The 26,907-nt window shown below is 40.5% G+C and overlaps 1 protein-coding gene across 9 annotated transcripts in view; it reads right to left on the bottom strand.

The window, feature by feature from the left end:
• Positions 1-26,907, bottom strand: part of dab1a (DAB adaptor protein 1a) — a 139,000-nt gene that overhangs the window by 44,428 nt on the left and 67,665 nt on the right. For all 9 annotated transcript variants that reach the window (XM_047374284.1, XM_047374286.1, XM_047374288.1 and 6 more), the window contains exon 3: positions 4,039-4,178. In XM_047374284.1, coding sequence (XP_047230240.1) covers positions 4,039-4,178 — 140 coding nt within the window. The remainder of the gene's footprint in view (positions 1-4,038; positions 4,179-26,907) is intronic.

The raw sequence follows: 26,907 nt of genomic DNA, 5'->3' as shown, positions 1-26,907 counted from the left end.
ATGTAAATCTGCTGTCACACTATTTTGTATCTCGCCATGTATCTTGACGTAACTAAAATGCATTTACAGAGGTCTAAATGTGAATTAATGAAGCACATTTTCAATCAAATCTATGAGGTATGTGTATTGGTTATGATGTGTTTCCATTTTGTAAAGTGTGTATAAGTTAGAATGAAAGCAATATACAGTCTGCTACAGCGTCAGGACAAAATAAGTTATTTCTGCCATGACGCCATAATCTTATATTTTGCCTCTTTCTTAATGATCGCCGGACCATCTAGGGATTCAAGTTCAATGCTTTAAACACAGTCTATGAGTGTCCCTAAGTGGTCAAACAATAATTAGCCAAATTGATCAGAAAAAATAGGTGGACTGCCCTGCTGCTGGAGTCACTCCAAACATTTGGCATGGCGAGGTGAGTGGCCCAGAGCGTAATTTGTGCTTAGAAAAAGGTTTTGGGTCATTACTGCAACTTTTTAGTAGTGGTGGTGCATTTGTGTGGTATATTTGGAGTCTCTGAGTTGCAGAGCTCATGTAAAGAACTTCCCAAAATATCTGCCATGTATATTTACGCTCCAAAGGTATTAAGAATGCATTTGTCATAACAAAAAATGTTTTAAAACAATAAATACAATTTATTTTTCTAATTTGAATAAACAGAACTAAAAAAAGGAACCATTGTTTCCTTTATGTATTCATCCAGGGAAAACAAATATTGTCAAATATTTATAACAGTCTGCATTAGTTTCATTCAAAAGCCCTGTCACTGAACGCAACATCTAACTTTAAGAGATGCATATGTTGAATTATAACAAAAAACTGCACATATTTCGATAACCTGCAAAGAACATTCTTGTCTTGTCTTACTTAGGCCCATTGACAGGAGCAAACATAACAATTAATGCTTCTCAAATGCAGACACTTGACGGTCTTTATCATTTTATTTTGATAGGGTTTTAAAGAGTTTAACATCCTTTATGGTCCTTTGGATTTGCCCTGATCACAGAAATCAGGCATACATTTATAATCACAGTTCAGTCTTTTCAAATTCACAGCCTGCTTAATATTCAGGCTTTCTATTTTTAAAACATTTGTTTATTTTGCCATTCTGGACGGTGGCAGGCAAAAACTCGGACCTGGGAGGAGTTCGGTGAGGCCATGGAGAAGGACTACCGGTTGGCCCCGAAGCGATTCTGGCAAACCGTCCGGCGCCTCAGGAGGGGGAAGCAGTGCTTCGCCAACACTGTTTACAGTGGGGGTGGGGAGCTGCTGACCTTGACTGGGGACATTATCGGACGGTGGAAGGAATACTTCGAGGATCTCCTCAACCCTGCCATCACGCATTCCGTGGTGGAAACAGAGGCTGGGGACTCGGGGTTGGACTCTTTCATCACCCAGGCTGAAGTCACCCAGGTGGTTAAAAAGCTCCGCCGGTTTTCGTCCCGGCCGTGGAACACTGGACCAGCTCTATACCCTCTACAGGGTACTCGAGGGTTCATGGGAGCCCAACCGGTCCACATGTGTTTTGTGGACCTGGAGAAAGCATTCGACTGTATCCCTCGTGATGCCCTGTGGGGGGTGCTCCAGGAGTATGGAATCGGGGGCCCTTTATTAGGGGCCATCGGATCTCTGTACAAGCGGAGCAGGAGTTTGGTCCGCATTGCCGGCACTAAGTCAGACCTGTTCCCGGTGCATGTTGGACTCCGGCAGGGCTGCCCTTTGTCACCAGTCCTGTTCATAACTTTTATGGACAGGATTTCTAGGCGCAGCCAAGGGCCGGAGGGGGTCTGGTTTGGGGACCAGAGGATTTCGTCTCTTCTTTTTGCAGATGACATGGTCCTGCTGGCCCCCTCTAGCCAAGACCTACAGCATGCACTGGGGCGGTTCGCAGCCGAGTGTGAAGCGGCTCGGATGAAGATCAGCTCCTCCAAGTCCGAGGCCATGGTTCTCAACCGGAAAAGGGTGGCTTGTCCTCTTCAGGATGGAGAGGAGTTCCTGCCTCAAGTGGAGGAGTTTAAGTATCTCGGGGTCTTGTTCACGGGTGAGAGAAGAATGGAGCGGGAGATCGACAGACGGATCGGTGCGGCTGCCACAGTAATGGGGGCGCTGTGTCGGTCCGTTGTGGTGAAGAGAGAGCTGAGCCGAAAAGCGAAGCTCTCAATTTACCGGTCGGTCTACGTTCCTACCCTCACCTATGGCCATGAACTTTGGGTCATGACTGAAAGAACGAGATCCCGGATACAAGCGGCGGAAATGAGCTTCCTCCGTAGGGTGGATGGGCACTCCCTTAGAGATAGGGTGAGGAGCTCGGCCATCCGGGAGGGGCTCGGAGTAGAGCCGCTACTCCTCCACATCAAGATGAGCCAGTTGAGGTGGCTCGGGCATCTATACCGGATGCCTCCTGGACGCCTTCCTCGGGAGGTTTTCCAGGCATGTCCCACCGGGAGGAGGCCCAGGGGACGGCCCAGGACACGCTGGAGGGACTATGTCTCTCGGCTGGCCTGGGAACGCCTTGGGCTCCCCCCTGAGGAGCTGGAGGAGGTGTCTGGGGAGAGGGACGTCTGGGCATCTCTGCTGAGTCTGCTGCCCCCGCGACCCGGTCCCGGATAAAGCGGAAGACGACGAGTACAAGCGCCATTCTGGGCTTGGCATTTTAAACCTGTATGTTATGTTGTGTCTCAGTGTTTTTTAAGTATTAGTTAACATTTTAGTGGCATGCAATGCATGCCACATTAAATATCTATTACTAAAGTGAAATAGCATTTGATTTTTGAAAATAAAAAAGTCAGAATAATCAATTAATCTTAACTGTTTGCAATAGATACATTATTGGAAGGCTGAATATGCAGATAATCCACATCTTCATCAGAGCATAAATGCTTAAAAACTAAAAAGTCAGGGTCCAGTATGAGATTGGACATTATTTTCATGTTGATTTGCGTTTGTTAATCACAAAAAGAAAAGAGTAGAACAAGAACACAGAGTCGGAGGAGTTGGGCGAGGGGCAGGAGGAGACAAGTGTAATAAGAGGTGGAGACACGAGAGTAAAAGATTTGATGGATTTCCTGTTGGAATAAATGAGAAGGAGGAATCCTGTTTGATCAATGAGCTGTCTGTCCCCTTCTAACCCTTATAGCTCTCCACTGGGTGCAGTTTTCACTTCATGCAAACTAAACAGAAATGTAATTTTCTCGATTTAATTTTCACTGGCAGAAGGAGTTAGGGATAATTAATAATGAATGAGGTGCTCCTTTCCTTATATCTTTAACATAAATTAGCAGGAAATAAAAACTGAATTCAGGGGTTTCATTAAAGATGAGTTTCTTTGTGTTACAAAAATCAATCAGTTGTCTTAATAAACACGGTTGTTCTTTAGGGCTTTCTTCATGACTTAAAATAAAATGACCAGTTTCCCATCATATTTATCTTCACTCACCTGTCTCCTACCCATCATCTAAATGATGCCCTTCCTGTATGACTTCTCTTCTTTGTTAACTGCCCCATCTGTCTAATTCCCTCTCTAATTGTTCCTGTCCTGCCAAATGAGACATTCACCCCAATCCCCTTCTCATCCATATGGCTAACCTCCTCACTTCTTCCTGCACTCATCATCATCGTCATCATGTCTGTTAATTAAAGCATGCACTTTTCCCCCCTATCTTTGTAGCTGTAACGTTTCTCCTCTTGCAATTTGCAAACTGACAAGAAGCAGACAAATTCCATATGCATGAACATATACTGAGGCCCAGTTATCCTGTGATGTATTAAACATGCATCTTTTGAGAACTGTTGAGAAGTAGAATATGCATGAGGATGAACTCTTTATGGACCAAAAAAATTGAATAGCTATTGATGTTTGTAGGTTTTGTGAGTGCAGGAACTTCATTTGGCCCCAGGCGATCCATGCTGCATTATTCTTTTTTTTTTTTTTTTTCAGAAATATCATGCAAATCTAAAGATACCAGATTGTGTCCACATGAATTTCTATTTAAAGATTTGCAACAACAGAGAAAAAAGGAAAGGGAAGTCTGTTCTTACCTTGAGCTTCATCATTGAGTCCTGGCAGAGCTTGTCTCCGCGGGCAGCAGTGACCTCGTCCAGGCCGATAAGTTTGGCCTTGTAGCGGACGCCATCGCCCTTAAAACGCCTGATGAGAGCTGCCTCGCTGCGATCCTGCCCTGCAGACACAAACCACCCAAGCACACACTGCAGTCAACAATCCAGCTTCCAGTCAAGGACCTCAATCTACCTCAGACCACTGCTATTACCTCAGGGACATCAATCAAGTGGCCTACAAAAGGCTTAAAACTGTAATTCTTTGGGAAAAAAAATAACAGAAGTACAGTCAAAGTTAAGGATATAACAACATAATTTCTTAGGACTAACTCAGAACATATTGGATCATATTTGAATAGGTCAACATACTAAACGAGCCACTAATATTCAGAAGGAGCAGTGTTGAAACTCAAAATAATGGTGTGACATTTTGCTCTTATCTTCCTCGTATATTGTCTCCTGCAGTCATTCCTTGCTTCTCCTCTTCCATTGTGCTCCAGATTGTCGACACAGTGCGAATGCATTAGTGCGTGTCGGCCGTCGCGGGAATGTGTTGACCTTGCTCTTGTCCAGAAAGTCAGTGTTATCTCCAGTGTCCCTTTTTGCGCACATACAATACAAGACACGGGCAGAGCAGCTACTCATAAGGCTAAACTCTCTCTCTTTGTGCCACGCTGTCACCATTCTTCTTTTTGCCTCCAAGCTGCCATGGGTGAACAGTTCATCACTGCTTTTTTCGTGCAGAGGAGCACAAGCAAGTCTCCGGTTGACTCCTAGTCATGTTGGGGACGGCAAGAGGCGTAATGATTACGCAACAAATTCAGATAATATATTGAGGCATTAGTTCTGTGCTTTATATCAGCGTGACTCTTGGAAGGTCATGGAGTGATGGAGAGGTCCCACTCCTCCTTTTCTCACTCTTTCACACTCCCTCAATTCACACAAAGTCCCCAAAGCGTCGCAGTGTAAGAGAAATGAGTCCTTTTATCCAGGGGGGAAATGCGTCATGTTTCGCGGCGCTACATAATCATAGTTATTCAAAAACTAATCTACATTCTGCCCCCATTGTCTGCTTACCTATGCAATTTTAAATTTGCATCCACATCACGTGAGGATGTCTACAATATTTTTTGGAGAGTAGACAATACTTTTTATCTATTTATCTTTTTATCTATTTTTTGTTGACGGTTACTGGAAAAGGCTGAGTTTCAACTTGACAACCGCTGATCGCAGACTGGCAGGTTGTAAACTCAAACATTTTATCTTTTCCATTCAGTTAATGCTCCATCCCTAAACCTCCCAGATCACACTACCAACAACACTCTTCAGTGTGGACGTTGTTCCTGAAGAAAAATGACTGAGTTAGCCATTTTTAGTGTCTTTGAGGCGCTATCTGAAGAGAAGCTATTCAAGTGAGAAGCTATTTAAAAGGAAACTGTAATTTCCACTTAGTCATGTTGGCTGTTCAATCAATATGCTCCAAACGAAAGCTGGATTTCAGCGAGTGCTGCCCATTTTGCTACTTTTCCTACCATAACATGAAGGCCGAATTATTACATATAATTTGTTCGTATTTCACTATTTTAACCTATTTCTGCTATGCAACATAATGGATTTGGAAATGTTTGCAGTCCTTGGGAAATCTCAAGGATCAGCACTCTGTAAGGATATCATCTCTTTTCCTAATATAAATAATTGACGATCGTTCATGGCACCAAGAAAAAAATATTTTAAACGTTGTAAATTTATGTTTTTTAAGGTCAGCCCTTTTCCAAAAGATCGGAAATTACTCACAAAATTATAATCGGTGCATCTTTATTCAATATCTTTGTCTCATATATTGCTTGAAAAAGGAACAGTCTTTCCCATTGATAAAAATAAATAACAATTCATACACACAGACACTGTGTATGAACTCATAGCGCTGACTCCCTAAAGAGACAGCTTCAGACACAGCCCCATTTTTTGAAACTCATCACTGCCTTAAAATCCTAACAGACAAGACAGCTGAGGAATATATGACCTTATTTTGTAAAGAACAGCTCGTTCAGATGTGTCACTTCAGTAGGGATTCAGATGAATCGAAGCGTTTTTATCACCAGGCTGTCCTGTTCATCACGGTGATGCTCTCACTGGATGTGAAATTGTCCCATTAACTGACAAGTTATAGAAATATACTCATAAACAACCCTGTTGTATGTTAACACGAAGTTTCTATGACAACCCATCCAAACTCATCCTTTCTTCTCGTGAAACCAACAACATGAAATGTGTTTCTGCTACAAAGTCTAAGACACCAATTCATAATTCTTTTACATTAAAACATTAGTCACTTCTGGGAAGATGGATGCTCCTAATCCATGTGCTTCGAACCAAAGTTGGAAAGTTTTATTAAACATCTCTATAAATTTAATATTTCATGCTAATATAAAGGTAAAAGCATTTGTTTGCAAGTCACTGTACATTAGATTTTAACCACCTTATTGAAAACTAAACATAAAAAACTGCATGTAATAGTATTAAAAATTGTTAAAATCGAAAGGATAGTTTTTCATAATTTTATAATCCCACATTGTGCTATGAGCACAGTTTACATATCAGGTCAGGTACATTTATCTGTGTGAGTATTTGAAACACTAGCTATATCCAGCTGCTTTTGTCTCAGTGGAACGGCAGTTTTCATTTCAGTCTGACATTTAAGACCTGCTTGCTCCATCTGCATCCATCACCATTACTGCAGTTATACTTAGCTCAGAGGGTGGAGAGTCAAAGGGAGGCAGAGAGGTTAGAAAAGGCCAAGAGGGGAGGGACAAAAAGGGGGTGACAGACCAGGGTTATTTCTCCTGCTGAGTGGTTTATATTATTACCATCGAAAGCATCTTCCATGAAAGACCTCCCCATGTGTTTGTGTAGGTGTCTGGGTGTGTGTGCATGTGTCTGCAAGAGTGTGCACGTGTGTTTCAGCAGGGGAAGCATTCGTTCTGGCGTAATTAAATGTCTGGTATTGCTGTGAACCCACTGAGCTTCAAACACAACTAATGAAAAAATCATTCGTTTCATCTGTCATGGCTGCTACACGCACACACACACTCTTGTTTTGCTATATGTAGTGAGGACCATGTGTTGACTCCCATTGACTTCCATTGATTTTCAGTCATTTTCAACCCTTTCTATGCCCTAACCCTGACAATAACCCTAAACCTAACCATTACCAGTGCATGCCTAACCCTAACCTTAACCTAAAGTCAATTCACACCTTAGTCCTAAACCTAACCGTTATCAAAATAGGTCGTGAGGACCAGCAAAATGTCCTCACTTTGGTACAAACAGTCCTCAATTTGATGGTGAAATCGGGAAAATGGTTCTCACTGTGATTGTGATGCCAAGACAGGAACACACACACACACACACACACACACACATGCACACACACACACAAACACACAGAAACAGGAGCAGCATCATGTCTTTCACTATCACACTCATACAGATAGAAAACTAAACATGTATAGCAACATGTTTGCACTGATCATAACTAGTTTGCCATAAAAATGAAAGTCTTGTGCAACATCAATCTTGCCAACTCCACAGGTGAACACAAACAAAAACACACATGCTAAAACATAAAACACTACTGACATCAGAGCTAGAATTAGGCATCGGTCACTGTGGGATTCTTCCCATTTGATTAGTTTGAGTAAAAATACCATGGTTTTAAAACAAAATGTATAATGTTCTACTTGCTTTGATTTAAAACAGAAAACAATTATTAAAACATACTTCCAAGTAGTGTTTCAAAACAGCAATACCTTAATAAGAGTGATGGATGGTGCTACTTTCGATTCAATGCCATGTAAATGCATGCAAATACATTAGAATATCATGAACTATTTAAATTACTACAGTTAAGTCCAAATAATGACACATACATTAAATAGATTCATTCAACCATGTATTTTAGTTCATTTTGATGGTTATGGCTCACCCCAAATAAAAACCCAAACTTCGGCTTTTCTGAAAATTTTAACATTACATGAGACCAATTAAAAGGGTCTTTAACACAGAGATGTTATCTTATGACCTACGCAACCATTGCAAGGTTCATGGTTTGATCTGTGTCCAGCAGGCAGTCACTTACACCCAGTATTGATTTGGGACATGCCATCTTCTGGTGTTGGTCCACTGTGTTTTATCAAGTCCAAAGTGCAGCAATCTTACAGAAGATTCATGATTCCCTCTGCTGACAAGCTTTATGCAGATGCTGATTTTGTTTTCCAAAAGGACTTGGTACCTGCACACACTGCCAAGAGAACCAATGCCTGCTTTAATGACTGTGTTATCACAGTGCTTGGGCCAGCTTATTGGCCTGACCTAAACCCCACAGAGAAAAAATGGAGTATTGCCAAGAGGAAGATGAGGAACCAGATCCATGCTTGGGGTTCTCATTAACTGTAAGCCATACTCATTAAAATTAACAGAAATACCTGAAAAACACCTGAAATGTATCACTCTGTGTGTATCTGGGTTTTCACTTTTTAAATTGAACAACTGAAATATATATTATTTTTAATAATCTAGTAAAATGCACTCATATTTTCAGACAGCCGATTGGGTCTTTCTTGTAAACAATGGAAAAGTGTGAAGATGTTTCGTTCAGCCAGCTGGACAACAGTGAGCAGCAACAGGAACCTTTTTAAAAATTTGCTCAAGTCTGAAACCATTAAGTAGCCCATGTCAAGATAAACTGTGGAACTCAGCTTTTTAAGCTTAAGTGCTTCCTCAGTGTGTGTGTGTTCGTGTGTGTGTGATGGCACTTTGTATGCAGAGTTGCTTCATAGCTGTCGGTCTGTTGTAACAAGCAAAGAGGGAGGGAAGGACATAAAGCCTAAAGCAAGGATGGAAAGGAGGGATAGAACGTGATGGATGGATGAATGAGCCAAGTCTACATTGGATAAATGTCACTCAGGATTAAAGCGTTATGACAAGCAGAACCCGACCAGCTCACTTTAGCGTGCACAGACAAACACACATGCACACTCTTCCACAGGTGATAGATGGCAGGTGACTGCTGGTACTGTGCACCGAGCCCTTAAGGGAAGCCCCCAGCATCGCCCCTGGCAACTGTAGCCTTCTGCCTCCTGTATGCTCCTCCATCACTCTCTTCTAACTGATTCTCCTTTTTCACCTCCATCTATTTCACTAAGGAAGGGTTACATTTCAATTACACACTTGATATTTACATCTTGTTATCAGCAGGTTTTACAGTCCACATCTAACTGTTGTGTGGTTGTAATTTATTGATACCATATCTGAGATGTAGGACTTGGCATGGTAAAATGAAACTGGAAAGAGCAAGATAAGAGCAGTCAGGCCAAATGCCCTCAGATCTGGGTCTAAACAAGAAAGAAATTGCATATCTGATGATTAAAACAGTCTGATTTCTTGTGACACGATCTAAAAAATGTTTTCATGTGATGATTTACTCCAAGGTATTTTTTGTAAAACTGTTTCATGATTTCAAAAGTAATAAAAATCCATTGACTTATTTAGTCAAGCACCCAATAACATTATAAAAGAGCAGTTTTCTTCATTAAAAAGCATTTCAGAAGAAGAGAAAAGTCAAATTCAAAGGCTTTAAAAAGAAAAGTTTAGTTCATATATTGTGTTACTTCAGAGATCTGAGGCTCCTGAAAGATTATCAGCTCCCTATGCCAAACTGTACTCATGTGCCCCATTTTGACTTCTAGTTGGTGTCAGGAAGTTGTTGGGGGAATGTTTGATTTCCCTCAGAAATAACGTCAGCAGCACATTTGCCATTGCATGTATCACCGGCGGTGCATATCAGTTTATTTCCAACAGGCCTTGACTGTTTGTGGTGGCTGTTTGTTTCACTGTGCTCAGATGAAGAAGCTCCCAGAGGCTTCTTAACTACAGCTGGGATGGTTCCCAACAAACACTCAACAGCACATGAGGGAACCCGGCAGTTACTCACCAATTAATCCTGGCTCTAAACCCTACTGCTGGGTGTGTGTTTGTGAGTGTGCTTTTTGTGTCTGTTTTTTGCTGTTTTTTACCTATCAGAGGCTTGTTCAGATGAAGCACTCTCTTGTACTATCCCTCACACAGACATGTTTGAACTCACAAAACAGCATGTGTTAAGAAAACAACAGGTTGCTGCTTCTGCTTTCTTGCAGTTAACTCTGCAGTGAATGGATGCACACGCTATAGAAGAATAACCACAGTTGTCTAAGTGAAACACAGATACCTGTTCTTGATCTTTGTTTGCGATTTCCACAGACTTACAGCAATATTTTTATCTGTGCAGGAAGTTTAAAAAAATAATACCATATTTTTGTGTGCACAACTTGTAAAACTGTATTATACGTTGTTGATCTGGCTGACAATCTAAAGGTTTTTCACCATTTACATTAAAGCAACTATTGATAGAGAAACTGTATTGACCCCTACACAGTTCTTTCTGTGTCGTGTGTTCTGTTCACTGTGCTTATACTGCCCCAGCTCTCTAGAAGAGAGTAGCTGAAATTCCACTTGTTAAATTGAACGATGTTCAAAATAAAGTAAGGTGGCATATCACCGCCAAACATTCACAAGCAAAACAGAGGTCTGCGCGAGCAGGATGTCGATCAGCACGCGCCAGCGAGCAGGGTTTTCCTACTCCCGTGCCAGGGCACTCCGTAGCAAGGCAACCACCCGCCTGGCAGCGTTTTGTAACTGTGCCTGTTATATAGACATAAACAAGAGAAAAAAGACATGCTAGTCAGCTAGCGTTAGCTTACGTCATGTTTACAACTACATGCTGCTGGCAGACAGCAGCGGGAATGTAAGGTAAGTTACTAGAATATTTTAACTGAATGCAAGCAGGATTTTTAAATCCTGCTCGCATGAATCTTTTTTTTTGCTCGCGGATTTTTGGCAATGATATGACACCATAGTAAAGCCTTACTGAAGTTACTGAAGCAGGAGAATAGCTTTTTCAGAAAGTTTTATCTGCACACGCTTAACCGGAACTACACTGAAATATGTTACAAGCTGAATTATTAATGGTAGAGAGTAAGCATGCTACCATTAGCTGAGCACTTCAGCAACGTTAGACATGCGAGAAGAAATAAATCATAAACCTTAGCTTGATGTGTAGTCAGAAAATTATAGTAGCCTTCTCAGTCTTGCTGAAGAAACATATTACAACTGACTTGCAGAAACTATGGCTGGGACGAATTATCTGCTGCTGTCAAGAAAACTGGATAGGACTGCAATGTTTAATACCGATGAAATGTAGCTCAATATTTTACTTAAGTTATTTTTCAGGCATATACGTGGGACTAATTTTATTAAATTTATTGTGGTACAGAGTTAGGAGAAAATGCCTAACCTTAAACGACTCATATCAGTTTCAGGGACCAATATCTTGATGAGGACATCGCTACAGATGACCGATGAAAAGTTGGATACAAATCCACATAATTCTTAAAGGACAAAAAAAAAAATCCTTGAAATATTTGCCAACTTTGTCAGACATACTCTTACTACTTATTTGTTTTAACTTTATTATAAGTTCTGACTTGTACTAGTCACTAATAAAGCTTTAGACCTACACAGTGGAGACACCTAAAGAAAACAGGAAACTCTATGAATGTGTTTAAATGTATATATCCTATAGCCAAAATCTCTAAATTTTTGAGGGTTTATTTAATAAATGCAATTAAATTTGAATGCTGTCTGTTTAGAACAGAATGCTTGTATTTCTTTTTAGATGCTCCTTTTACTCAATCTTTTTGGTTAAGAAATGATTATAGTTTTTTGTATGTCGGTACTATTTCAAAGCAGGAAGGAAATGCTAACAGATCATTATTATTAATATTAATGATCACCACATATAAAGCAGCCAGAAAGCATACATTTTTCCCAAGAGTACATCTTAGTTCAATTTTATGAGTTCAGGTTTGTGTCTAACTCTATTCTGCCTTATTTTTTCAAAGGGAATCGATTAGTCAGAAGGTGGATCTTTTTCAGGTGGGGAGTTCCTTTACCAGGTCTAACTCACCCTGCAGCAGGTGAGGTTGCAAGTAGGAAGTAAACCATCTGCGTGCAGAGCAGGAGTTAAACTTGAGGTTACTTTGCAGAGCCACAAATCTGCACTCCAGGCTCTAAGTGGAATAAGTTATTGTACTATGGCTAGTCTAAATAAATAATGGCTTTGACTATGTGTCTTCTGAAACACACAAGAACTGTTTTCTGAATTGCAAAAACACAAGGAAACACATTTTATTTCAGACTCTAGAGGATCTCTAAAGAATGTATCAATGTGACTGAATTCGTATGTATGCCGGAGAGCTGTGGTTCACTGTGACCCTAAATTATGAAAGGCACATAAATACTTTTAATAATCTTCCTTTTATATCAAAGATTAATCTTTGTTTCACACCATCACATCCTCACCTGCTGTGCTGAGGCCAGAGAGGTGTACCTGAGTTACATTACAGTGAATATGTGTTGTGAGGCATGTAGCTGTTTTGCCTTTCTAAACACACAGGACAAATTAGAGAAGAAAAAAAAAACATTACGGACAGACATACAACACTGGACCATCCCATTCACTCCGAAACACCCACACTCTTTATGAAGGTCACTTTAAAAAGCAGACAGTGAAAACCTTCGATTTGATTGTACAGTCAGAGATGGGGACATGGATAAGACACTTTAGAGCAGCATATTTATATACCAGATGGAAGTTTTCTTTTTTTCATGTCATTTCAAAGACTTTCCAGTAAATGGCAACTTTGAGACGTTTACAGTGTACTGCAAGACAGTGCTTTAATAGAAAAAATATATATTTTGTGTTTGGAGATCATTATCGATATTCCTCTGCAGAGCTTGATGTCAGTGTGTCTGTCATCCATCTTCTAGTTTCCACTTCTTTAATCCCTCTTTTAGTTTTCTATTTTGCTTAATTATATTATAAAGATTTTAAGATTACACGTCACAAGAAAGTCATATTTAATTTTTTTGACTAATTAATTTGTTTAATCTGAAAATTAAAGATTTTTTTATACCCACATGCCAGAGTCGTAGGTTAAGTCTCATGGCCTCTGCCCTTTCTTGAACACAAACTGGAGCAATGCCAGAATTACTGCAGACAGGACCTTGATTTTACCATTAGTCATAATTGAGACACCAGGATAATTTTATTAGGAACCCATCTAAATAACATTTTTTTCCAAATACGGAATTTAACAAAACAGGTCAAACAGGTGGTTGTCCTGGAGAAAATGTTTCCATCATTCTTATTATTTATCATTTTATTGTCCACCATGGAAAGAATTATCTTAATTTGAAATTTTACAGTACTATTTTTTTAGGATACATACTGGCTGTTGGAACTAAAATTGTATTCAGAAGTTTTACTCTAAGCAAACCTTTCCACTTGAGACAGAAATCCACCCCTGACCCTGGGGGAAGGTCAACCTGTTTCCTGTTTCCAAAAACTCATACTAACACTCCTCCTGATCGCTTCATCTCTATTTGCTAAATTATATTCTGATCTAGTACACAGGGAAGAAGAATTTTATCACTTGAAGCTTTTAATGTTCCATAAATAGAAAAACAGAGAGCCCATCTTCTGTGTGCGAGCATACTAGCTGTATTATTAACGTCAAATCAGATCTGACAGCCCATGTTTCTCCGCTTGATGTGCAAAAGACACCAGGATGATACTGAAAAAAGAAAACAATATGTTACAAGTACACATTCCTGATTAGAAGTAAATTCTAAAAGTGTTTTGATGCGGAAAGCGGGAGGCCTCCAATTCCTGCTTTCTGCATCAAAGCTGGAGAAATGCAAGTCATCTAACACATGCACATGCTTCCTATAGGGGAACAAGGTGATTTAATCATCTCTTGTTCCTTTCATCTCATCCAAGCCTTTTCTACCTCCACTTCATTTAAATATGAAACCAACAAAAGCTGTTACCAAGAGGCTACCCTCAGCCCTCTTGACTTTTTCATATCTTTTAGTCACTATCTCAGCATCCCTTTGTCTTCTAAGGGTTCTTGAAGGTAAATCCCATCTCTCACTGTTGCATTAGGTAACTAGACTCAGTAATGAAGGTGGACATGCTAAGAAGATGTGAATCACAACACTGAATGTACAGATAGAGGCTTCAGGATGTGTATATAAAGACTTAAAGGCTAAAGTCCACTAAAACAGCTATAGAGAAAATGCCGGATACATAAAACCGCATGCGTTGATGACTGCCTGCATTCAACAGTCCTTCCTGAGTGTGTATGTCATAACATGGTTGTAACATTTCTCTATTAAAACCTTTTTAAGAAACTGAATTTTTGGATTTCATTACCTCCAAGCAGCCATCGACATTAACAGAAAAAAATACTAGAAAAACATCACTCTGTGTTAGGAAAACAAAAGGCAGAAATCTAAGCTTCAGTGTTTGGTTTATCTCATATAAGATTTTTGTCATGTGCTCATGTGTTTCCTGGGAATAGTTATAGGAGTCGCACAACATGCTTCTGTTTACATTCAGATGGAGACAGAGAAGAGTGAGAGAAACATTGGATAGCCATTTAGGCAGCCTTTATCAAACAAAAAAAAAATCGAACATAGCTTAGTTAGCTTAGCATATTAGCTTAATGCCAACAATGACTTTGCAGACAAATGCATTTCTGATTCTTGAAACAACTTTACCTGCAGTTATAATTGGAGCCACAGGCAGATGCAGCCTCCCGACTCATGCATAAACTGGATTACAGATGTGTTAGGAAAGTTTCAAATGGGGACCTGTAACAATGTGCCCCTCAGTTACAACAGTCCAGAGGCTTCCAGCATCTTTATGAGAGAGGAAATTAAGTCCCTCCCAAACAACACTGAGACATTTTCAAAAAGGAATTACTGGCTCGAGGACTTCTAGCTCATCTGTCATTTGTTGATTGCATATTTTATAAAGAGAACAAACAAAAAGTTCTGAGTTATCAGCGGGCACACTGTTGCATTGAGGAAGTAACAAACTGCGTTTTAGATTCTTCTCTCTTTGTAAACTTGTTCAAACTCCAACCTTCTATCTGCTGTACGGATCCTGACAGCTCATTTATGGACAAAGATATACATGACCAGGATGAGAGCGCTTTTATACAAAGAATATATTTTGTAGAGAATAAAAATTTTTATCATTAAATGGTTTACTGGGATATGTGAGTGCATGTGAGTAGGGTGGCGGTTTGGGACCACCTGATGTTGCACGTGCATATCCAATCCTTTAATAAATTAGGTAATTATTTGAAAGATTTCCTGATTACTAAAATATTCAATAGCTTAATACTAACTCTGTTTCTACTGTTTCGGTATATGAGTTTTACTTTTTGAATTGAATTGCTGAAATAAATTTAACTATAATCAAATTTTCAATTTTTAAAATGCAACTGTGCTGACAAAATATTAATGAACAAAGAAAAATGCTATAATAAAACTACTTCTACCAAAATATTTCTATTAATATGATCACAAAGTGTGGACAACATATTTTGACAGTGTTATTTTTTTTTTCTGGCATCTGATAGTAAGCTTAACGCGGCCCTCTCTATTGTTTTGCAAGTGCAGGTTGACTTGAAAAGATTTACAATGCCAAACCTATGGCCACAGGTAAGCTGTACCTACTGGTATTTGGTTAAATGTTAAATGCAAAGTTTATTTTTTCAATTATTTTAAATGAAAAGGCTCACATAAACAAAAAAGACACTCTTGGCTCTAAGACAGTAAGGTAGCTGCCTTTGTCCATCATGGCACCATTTGACTGCTATAAACAGCATTTAAAGCATATTTATCAAGCCTTTGCTAACCAGTTAGCCACTGGTTATGTCAAACAAAATGTTTGTCAAGTCTAAAAGGCCTGAGAGGTTTCTCCCTTTTTATGTTTCAGTTAATTAGCTCTTAAACTCATGCAGATTTAAATGCAAAACACAATAGAACCTCTCCCAATGCGAAAATACAAATTATGCAAAATATTAGCAGTCACCATGCTCACCTGCTGTGTGTTGCTTTTGAGTAACAGAAAACAACACAGTTGTTTCACATAGGTGAACAGTTTTAAGCTGTTCACCTATGGATAAAACGTTATACAAACATGTCCTTTTTCTCAGTGAGACTAGAGATCTGTGACTAATATATTTGCTGTCTGGTTGAACCAAACTTTGACTTCAGTATCAAATTCCCCTCAAAGTATGAATACTCGTGCCTTTAAACCCCTACAGAACATGCATTTACACCTCCACAGTGATCCATGGGACTGGAGAAAAATGAAGCAACATAAATATTTCAGACAATCAGCTCAAACATAATAGTGAGTTCCCCAGCTGAGCTGAGGTCCCAGTTCAACCTGTGTGATCAAAGAGCATGTTTTCAGCAGCAGAATGAGTGGTTCAGGAATAGGATTTATTACATCAAGTCTCAGCTTAACACAGTTATATATAACAGTCCTAGATCATAAAAAGCTAATGTTAAAAGTAGCTCTTGTAAGATGATAAAATATTGTTCATGATATTATTGTACATGCACATGTTTGGGATTTCTGTGTTCAGTTTAGATGTGTGTATTTTCTTATTGTGTGTTTTCTTATTTTGTGTTGGGTGTTTGGGTTGGAGGTTGTAAATAGTATTTTTAGTTGAAATGTCTATCCCTAATAACATTGTTTTCACCAATGATCAGTGGAGCAGATTGAAATAATCAGCAAAGAAGAAACATAACTTTACTAAACTAGAAATTGACGAAAAATCTATTTTTATGAAGGCTTAGTTCTCTGTTATTTCATGTAAGATAAAGTAAAAATTGTTCTGGAGGCGTTGATGTAATTACATGCAGACATAGTAAGAGAAATCGTACATGTGGCCAAAATCATTCAAAGGGAGAATACAAAGACTTTGAAGAGGTCAGATGATCACTAAAGTACCGTAGCTGATCACAGAATTTGTTTGCAATACTTTGTAAAAACGAGACACACCCACCTCTGAGAAACAGCCAGGATCACACACAGAAGAAATAAAAAACAATTACACATGTTTGTCTTTTTTTTCTCTTGTGTTCTTCATGTCTGGATGAAAAGTAGAAAGCAAAAATTAACAACTTTTTTTTTGCAAATCTGCAAACAGCTCATTTATGGCTGCTGGCTGAACAAAATGGAAGCAGACAGAAATCCTGTACAGGCAATTGCCTATATAACTACTCTTTCTCTTACATATTTCCATATTACGTCTGAATATGACTGTTCTGCAAATGAATATCTAAATAATAAGGTAGCACCCTGTTTATTGCCAATTTACAACACATGTTGTCTCAAGGCACTTTACAAAGTCAATTCAGTCAAATCATACAGATTTCAAGTCAGGTACATACATTCCAATTAATCCTAACTATCAAACAGTGCAGTCGGATTCAGTTTATTTTTGAAATTGGTTAAAAGTTTTTCTATCTAAGGAAACCTAGCAGATTACTTTGAGTCAGTGGCTTGCAGCATTCACTCCTCATGGATGAGCATGTAGCGACAGTGGACAGTCGCTGGCGTTGACTTTGCAGCAATCCCTCATACTGAGCATGCATGTAGCGACAGTGGAGAGGAAAAACTCCCTTTTCAGAGAAAGAAACCATCAGCAGAACCAGGCTCAATGTGAGCGGTCATCTGCCACATCTGCTTGAGAGAACAGAGCAGAGACACAAAAAGAACAAAGAAGCAATTACCCAGGAGTACTTTCTATGGGAAAGAAAAGTAGAACATTAATGGTTGTAGCTCATGTCGTGGCTTCATCTAGGAGAGAAAGACAGCTAGACAGATGAACTCTGAGCCAGTTTTCAAGACTAGAGTATGAGAAAGAGCACATACAGTTAGTCACAGTAGAAGCTCAGCCATTAGCTATGTCTAGGAGAGACAGGGTTAAACACCAAAAGACAGGACCAAGTGTATCATCTGTATAAGGTGAGCATTAAGTTGTTGGCAGCAGCAGCTTGGCCGATGCCCCCCCTCCAGGAAAGTGCCACAGCTAAACACAGAGCCAGGCCAGATGTAGCTTCTAGAAAGAAAAAAACAGAGAGAGAAAATAGAGTGACAAGCTGAAAAAACAACAAAGAACTCAAAATTGGAGAGTAGTATGAGAATGTAGCAGAGACAGTGTTCCTTTGTGTAACTGTCCATTTACAGCAGCAAAGGAAGAACCTGTAGCTCTCCAAAGGCCCAACCATCATCAAAGAAACAGAAAAAGCTCCTCACCCTCTGTCCGTCTCATCATTCCCTTAATGTCCCAGCCTTGAGCTTAAACATACACACTTTTTAGCCTAAAAGATACATTGAACTAAAAAGTGCCAGATCTAATGTATTTGCTTCTTTAATCCACCTGTCTGTCTGCATGTGTGTGTGTGACTGTCATGCTACAACCTTCAAAGCCAACACAGGTGCCTCTTCAGCATTCCTGCTTTAGTGCCCAGCTGAGTATGTCAGAACAAAGTATTCTCTCATGTCTATCATCCCAGCCAAAACACAGAACTGGACACAACTTTAAGTAATTGGAAGTAATTGTCTTTCCCTTCTCAATTTTTCTGCTTTAATCTTGAGCAATGCTCCATCTCCCTTCATTTACTCAACAAGCTTCCTTGTAGGGAGAGGACTGCTGAACATCATACAACATGGAACAAAAATGAAGCTCTGCCATCTACCAGAGGGGTCTAACTTTTATTATTTGAGCAGGTACATATACATTTACTATCAATGATTCCACATCTTTAAACTCAAACTAAATAAAGGCAAGAATTAAAAGCACCATTACATTAGACCGAAATAAAAACAAACAAAGATTTTGTCTATCAGCATACGCCCCATGACTGCTATGCAGCATTGCAGAGCCCCGCACAGCAAACTGAACTTACATCACATTTTCTAGTCATACTCACCACTTAAATGTTTTTTACACTACTGCCAAATTCATACATTGATTCACATTTTGGCAGGTGCCAAAGTCAAACTCACAACCATCCTATTGCAAGGTACTTACTTTTCCTTTTCCCATATGCACACACCAACAAACTGTGAAGCACTGTGAATTGTAAAACATTTCAATCAGAACCACCATTAACTTATTCAGCAGTTGGAGAATAGTAGCTGTTGTATCCTAGAAGCCAGGCTAACCCTTCGCACTGCACATTTATCAATGAGCCTGTTCCTTCGTCTGAGCACCTTTGAAAGATACTGACCATTACAGGACATGAGCGCTCCACAAGGGCTGCAGTTTTTGAGACTCTCTGCCCAAGACATCCATCACAATTTGGCCCATGTAAAACATGTTTAATTCCTTACACTTCCCCTGCTCTCCTCCGTCTGAACGAATTTAGGGGAAAAATGTTCACTTGCTGCCAAATATCTCTAACCCAATGACAGGGCCCAGGATGTGGGAGCATTCAGTGTTATTCACTTCATCTATCAGTGGTCAAAATGTTGTGCCTGATCAATGTAACTGCCAAAGTGTTGGGTTGCTCTTGTTGCACAAAATCCTCTAGATGGAGATACAACTTACAAAATAAATAGGAGGAGATGAAGTACATCAAGCTGGTTTATCATCACACAAACAGTTTTGCCCTTTAATCACATACATTTTATTTTTATTTTAGCTAACTCACTGTTGATCCAGATGATATTGTGAATTATTTCTTAGTCACATTTTTTTACAATTACTGATTCAACCTTTTCACCTCCCTAAAATCATCTTGATCTTTTCTGTTTTTCAGTAAAGACAAAGTTAAGAACAGTTAGATCAAAACAAGTGATGTGTTATAGTCTATATAGTCTATATAGATCTACTATGGAACCTGTAGTATAACTACAGAATATGTCCATCAAGTTGTCCTCTATGTTATCTTTGGTGACAAAACTATCTATCCTATCACAGAACCACCACCTATAGATCAGTGACAATAATGTGAAACATCTGCAGGAGTGAATCAACAATTAGAGCTGCAATCAAGGAAACTGGTCATAAATTCTTCCTTATTTCACCTCCACCTCACAATACATCTCTAATATGCATGTTATCGTGTTGCAAGAGAACTAAGGTATAAATCAGAAACTTGCCAGCCTCAAACACATAATAAATGCCTTTCAATACATAGTCCTTCATCCAGCACAGCAGGGTGAGAGCCCTAGCCTCTAATAGAGTGTGTGTTTGTGTGTGGCAATGGGACATTTTCCTTTGTGTAAATTATAAGCACTGAGCAAAGTGTTGCTATGGAGACTGTAGTTAGTGATGCGATGGGCAAAGACACATCAACTAGTGTGCAGTCGGAACTGAGCTGAACATATTCTGCGCATTACAGGATACAGCCACACATGGACCAAGATGCAGTTGTCACAGTTCTGTCACGGTTTACTTGGAATTGGACCCCAGAATGCAGATGAGCAGGCAGCGTGATGAAAGAAAAGACGTTTAATTACGAAAACTCACTCACAGCAGGAGGCAGGAGCAAAACAAACGGGCAGGCAAGACAGGCATGGCATGATCAAAAAAACAAGACTTGGTTTGAAAACAAGGCATGAGCATGAGAATGAAAGATGTTTCCACGAAGACTAACAGAACAGGTGTGAATATATGGCGTGAAAACCAGGTGGAGTAAGGAGACAGATTAACTTGAAGCAGGTGAACTGAATAAACTTAATAAACAGAGTTCAGGCGGGCGATCAGGAGGTCGTCCCGAGCAGACACAGAGTTCAGGCGGGCGACCAGGCCTGCACCAAAGACGTGGAGGCTGACTGAGCAGAGTAGAGGACTTCCCAGACACTCTGTGGAACTCCAGAGGCGTGGATCCTGGCGAACCCTCAGAGGCTGAAGCAGAGCCTGGCAAACCATCAGCTCTGGGTTCAAAAGCCAGAATGAGGACAAAACGTTCCTTAAACTCCTGCAGACTAGGAACAGGAGCTGAGGCGTCGACCGGACCCTCTGTGACGTGTGCAGGAGCTGAGGCGTCGACCGGACCCTCCGTGACGTGTGCAGGAGCTGAGGCGTCGACCGGACCCTCCGTGACGTGAGCAGGAGCTGAGGCGTCGGCCGGACCCTCAGTGACGTGAGCAAGAGCTGAGGCGTCGGCCGGACCCTCAGTGACGTGTGCAAGAGCTGAGGCGTCGACCGGACCCTCCGTGACGTGTGCAAGAGCTGAGGCGTCAGCGGGACCCTCCGTGACGTGAGCAGGAGCTGAGGCGTCGGCCGGACCCTCAGTGACGTGAGCAGGAGCTGAGGCGTCGACCGGACCCTCAGTGACGTGAGCAGGAGCTGAGGCGTCGGCCGGACCCTCAGTGACGTGAGCAGGAGCTGAGGCGTCGACCGGACCCTCAGTGACGTGAGCAGGAGCTGAGGCGTCGGCCGGAGCCTCAGTGACGTGAGCAGGAGCTGAGGCGTCAGCCGGAGCCTCAGTGGCGTGAGCAGAGGCGTCGCAGGGGCCCCTGATGACTAGAGCCGGGGTGTCCCTCTTACGACGTCCTCTGCGCCGTGTGGAGGGGGTTGAGGCTGACTTAGGCTCAGGCTGTGGTGTGTCAGGCTGCTCTGCAGCAGCTCCCTGGAGACTTGATGTGGGTGATGGAGGATGGCAGTAAAACAGCCTTACTGCCGCTTCATACTCCATCTCGATCTGCTTTATCCTCTCCATCAGCCCAGGAGAGGAATACAGAAGACCTGTCGTCCTGAGGATCTTTATTTGGCTTGCCGTGTACCTCAAGCTCTGCTCCAGCTCGGCAGGTGTTGCCCCAGAACTCCGTGCTGGAGCGAGCGCAGACGGCATGGGAGGAGGTGCAGTGAGCCTGGGAGACAGTGCTGTGGCAGACGAAGATGCGGGCTTACTTGCTGCAGCCCTCACATAGGCTGGCTGTGAAACCACCTCCTCACCAGCCGACCGGCTAGGAACCGCTGCAAGTCGGCGTTTCTTGCGGCGGGAGGAGGACGTGGGCCTCACTGACGGACCAGAGTGCACAACCAGGGGAGGAGGCGGAGAACGGCGACAAAGGGGACCTGTCCCCGGAACTGGAATCGCCAACCTGGATCCTTCATAAGCTGACTGCGGCACTGACAGCCCCGCAGAACGGCGCAACGACTTCTCCGCCTCCCGAGACAGGAAGGCAAAGAGGCCAATGGAGCCAGCCCGATGCTCATCTGCGAGGTCCGTGGTTGGCGGAAACATACTGTCACAGTTCTGTCACGGTTTACTTGGAATTGGACCCCAGAATGCAGACGAGCAGGCAGCGTGATGGTAAGTGAAAAAAAAAGAGGTTTAATTACGAAAACTCACTCACAGCAGGAGGCAGAAACAAAACAAACGGGCAGGCAAGACAGGCATGGCATGATCAAAAAGACAAGACTTGGTTTGAAAACAAGACATGAGCATGAGAGTGAAAGATGTTTCCGCGAAGACTAACAGAACAGGTGTGAATATATGGCGTGAAAACCAGGTGGAGTAAGGAGACAGATTAACTTGAAGCAGGTGAACTGAATAAACTTAATTAACAGAACAAAACGTGACTGGAGCAAAACAGAGACTCTTGAACACAAACTAGAAAAACATGAAGCTAAAGCATAACCAGATCCAAAAACCAAACTTGACAAAACATGAACAAGACGACAAAACAAAAGCATGACCAGGAAAATAAACAGAAACATGATTCAAAACTTGAAGAGTGAAAAACATAAGGAAAAACCCCAAAACCAAAAACCAAACAACCCCAAATCATGACAGCAGCAAAACAAATTAAAAAGCCTTATTTGATCTGTAGTTCTGTGATTGGCTTTTTTTCAACAGCTTTTTGGATTTTTAAATGAAAGAAAGTCAGACTGTTAGCTTAAATAAAATCATTAATTTGTCTCATCTTACAAAGAACCTTTCACATCTGTTGACAGCTTTCATATTAACAGACATGACAATAAGAATAAGAAATGCCCTAAGAGAACTTGTGTTTTTAGGGACTGGCTCACATAGGGTGGGAATGAGAGTTTATTAGACTAAATTTAAAGTCCAGTGGTCATTCAAAATCATTTAGAAAAAAAGCTAATCTTCTGTTGATGGTTGAAGTTACAAGCTTGGATGAAACTCAGGCATTGGGATATGCGCTGAGAGTTTGTATGTGCGTGGGAACAGAACACGTTACATACAGTGGTTCTCAAAAGTGTACACACCCCTGTTAAAATACGTGGTTTTTGTGATTTAATTTAATTTCTAACATTTAATGTGACATATATCCAATTTAAAAACATACAAATCTGTTATAGGAAGAAGTAAAAGACGCAGTTTCAGTGGCTTGGTTTCACAAATGATGTGTACACTAAAATTTTGTTGAAACACCACGACTGGGAAAAATCTTCTAAAACCTTGTTGGAGAATGTGCTTTGGTCTCATGAAACTTTTTTAAGCACAATGTCAAAAGGTCAGTTTGACACAAAAACATCAATAGAAAATTGTATGGTTGTTGTGTGCGCTTTTGAGTCAAAACCTAATCCTAACCTCATCTTGTCATGTTGTTCTACCACAAAAAAAACTTAAGCTTAAAAAGAAAACTTTGCATAATCAGATCAGATAGCAGGTTGGATAAGTTGTTGGATAGATAGATGTCAAACTCTAGCAAAATTGGTTTTTCGAGAAATAACTACACAGACCAAGAGGAGAAAACATACAGCAGAAGAAGCAGTTATCTCTAAAAATAGTTTTCAGACTTAAAGAAGCACATCTGGAAAGCATGTCTCACTATCTGCTGGAGAGAGTAGGTTTTGTCTTCTGTCACCCAGCATCCACTATTGGCCTCCACAACAATAATAACAGCACACAACCAATTCAATTCAATCTCTGTCTGATTGGAGGGAGCAGATCTGATTACCTCTCATGGAAAGCACACACCACACACACACAAACGCTCACACTCACAAAATGCAGTTGTTTGTGCTCTAAGATTCCCTGGGGAAAGATATCGGAGTAAATGACTGCAGTGATTGTGCCAGATAGACTGGATGTGTGCATAATATCCACACAAAGCAGATAATGTGTTTGCTAATCGCACACCAGAGACAAGCAAAGAGACGCTCGCACACAAACACAAAGGCTAACAGCTGCACAGCTATAACCTTTAACCACTCTTTTCATGCCGCTGACTGCCAGCTACACTCCAGATACACCCTCCCACACATCCTCGGCTGAATCCCACTGTGGGAGAACGGTGATATTTTTTCAGAGTTGTGATGACAGTCGGGGAAGTTATTAAAACTTGTAATCACATTCACTGCCACATCATGGAAGATAGACAGGCATCACTGAATGTTTTATTTACACATTTATTGCTGTTATAAATACAATACTACAGACAGCGAGGTGAAAATTCCTCAGCGCATGAACATCTTCTCTGATAAATCCCAATTACTTTAACAGCATTCAAATGATTCAAATTAATGTTGGTTAGCTGCCAAAGTAGCTGCTTTGGGTAGACTTGTTTAAGAATTACAGCAACAATTTGACAACAGATTGTTGATGCACATCACAGGGTTATGTAGTGTTTGAGTTACTGGGTAACAGGGTGTCCTAAAAATATTGAAGGTATTTCTCTGAACACCACCTTTCCTAACATAATTTTTAATTCCAGCCATCCCTGGTTAAGTTAAACTCTCTAATGTTTTTTGTGTGAAAAAGGTACCTTCAGTACAACTTTTATTCTGCTGCATTTCTACAGATCAGTGTTTCATTTTACCAATTAGAATAACAAGTTTTACTTCACTGCTTTGCAGTGTAACTAGGATTGAACTGGAATCTAGGTGACCGAATTTGAATGTGTCTATATGACTATTTTGATTTCATATTTCTGTATATAAATGGTAAAAGGACTGAACTTACATAGCACCTTTCCAGTCATACTGACCACTCAAAGCACTTTACACTAGAGCCAGATTCACTAACGCACACACATTCATGCACTGATAGATTCAGATTGGTAGGCAATTTGAGGTGCCAGGAGCACATCAACATGTGGCAGGAGGAAGCTGGAATCAAACCCACAACCCTCAGATTGCAAGACAACCGCTCTTCTCACTGAGCCACAGTCACCTCAGTCATAAATGAAACTGTCTGTCTTGAGATGATGTTTGTTGTAAATTGGGGCTGTATAGACAGACTGGATGGAATTAAACTGCTTCACTTCCACTGAGAAATGCTCACTGTTTAGGATGGAACTAAAGGGCAGCTTATTTCAAGGTATACATAGCATGTGCCACTGCTGAAGAATGTAGGCATCTGCCAAATAAATATTGCCGCAGTAACCCTATAAAAATTTGTTATGTGGACATTCTATCTGAAGTGAACGTTCACTTCTCTGCATGCTTAATGTTTCAAGTGTTTCCAGCGCCAGGGCAGTCCAAAAAATGTTTTGATAATTTAAGCTAATAATTATTTGAATACTTGGAGGCACTCATAGATTGTGTACAAACCATTATACGTTCACCCAAAGATGGCCATGCAACCATTGAGTCAGAAAAAGAAATGAAACAATATTGTGACATTACAGCGAAAGTTACTTCCTTCCTGGCACAGTAGCTTTCACACCACAAAGGACACAAAAATACTTCACTGATGTGACAGGACTTTATATTTCATAAAATTCATGTAAAACATGTTTTACCTAGTTAACATACATGGCAAGAAAATAATAAGTGGAGCAGCATAGCCTTTTTCTATAAGCTGATACAATTATTACCACTACCTAAAGAAAGGTAAGAGCTTTTCACTGTTTTCGAACTTTTGATACCTGTCCATTCAAGGCTGAAAAGAATAAGCCAGCAGAGTAATCTAGAAACCCTAAAAAACCCTAAACATCAGGGAATTCTTTATAGTAAATAAAAATGGAACAGCTGAGGTGGTTGGACAAATAGCGTGACAACAAGCAGAAGCAGACATGACTGGATGTTGTTGAGGAGCTTGTGATCCATGGTGAGGATGAAAAAAAGCCATCATCTAGTTTTTATATGCAAACCTTTGAATTAGCTGGAAAGTTTGCAGCTGCAAACTGCTGCATTTCCAACTTAGACCTGATAAACTAGGCTTTAATACCATTTATACTGGGTTTAATTTATGACAGATTTAAATATAAAAAAAATTATTACATTCAATACATTTTTCTTATCAATAAAAGCCTATTACCAAAGACAAAATAAACCTTTTCATTGGCAGTTATAAACTCCAACCAGCATCAACTCTAACTAAATAGTGTTGACATTTATTCCTCAGCTGCCACAGTACTGCACTGAATTAGAGCAGTGTGCATAGAGCACTGCTGACTCTCTGCCAGGTTGTTAGCAAACCAATCTCACTGCCCTGTTTTGACAGTCAACTACAGCTCCTCTAGAGGGAGAAGTAGAGAAGAAATCAGTTAATTGACCATTTTGTAACAGTTTATATGTATTATGCAGTTGTACTAATTGAACCACATTTGGCAGAATGCAGCACTGCTGAAATGCTGTACTGTAACGTCAGGACAATTTTATTGCGTGATGAAAAGGGTTATATGGCTGAAAGAAGCTTCAACGGTTCATCACACTTCATCAACAAGGTGGGAGCTGGGATGTAAACGTTTCGAAGCAGTCTGCAGCTGCGGGGCTTTATAAATGTCAGACTTGTTTCTTGTTCTAGTTTGACATTCACATAAAAGTGTTTGCACTGGCAGGCTCTCAACTACTTGTTTTATGAATAATAAACAACTTGAAATGCTGCTTTTTAAGAAACTAACAGCTACATTAATTAACAAACAGTCTTACTGAAGTTGTGTCATCCTTTAAC

The sequence above is a fragment of the Girardinichthys multiradiatus genome, chromosome 9 (genome assembly GCF_021462225.1).
Source record: "Girardinichthys multiradiatus isolate DD_20200921_A chromosome 9, DD_fGirMul_XY1, whole genome shotgun sequence".
NCBI classification, from domain to species: Eukaryota; Metazoa; Chordata; class Actinopteri; order Cyprinodontiformes; family Goodeidae; genus Girardinichthys; species Girardinichthys multiradiatus.
The sequence above is the reverse complement of the archived record's forward strand: the minus strand, read 5'-3'. Positions and strand labels throughout refer to the sequence as shown.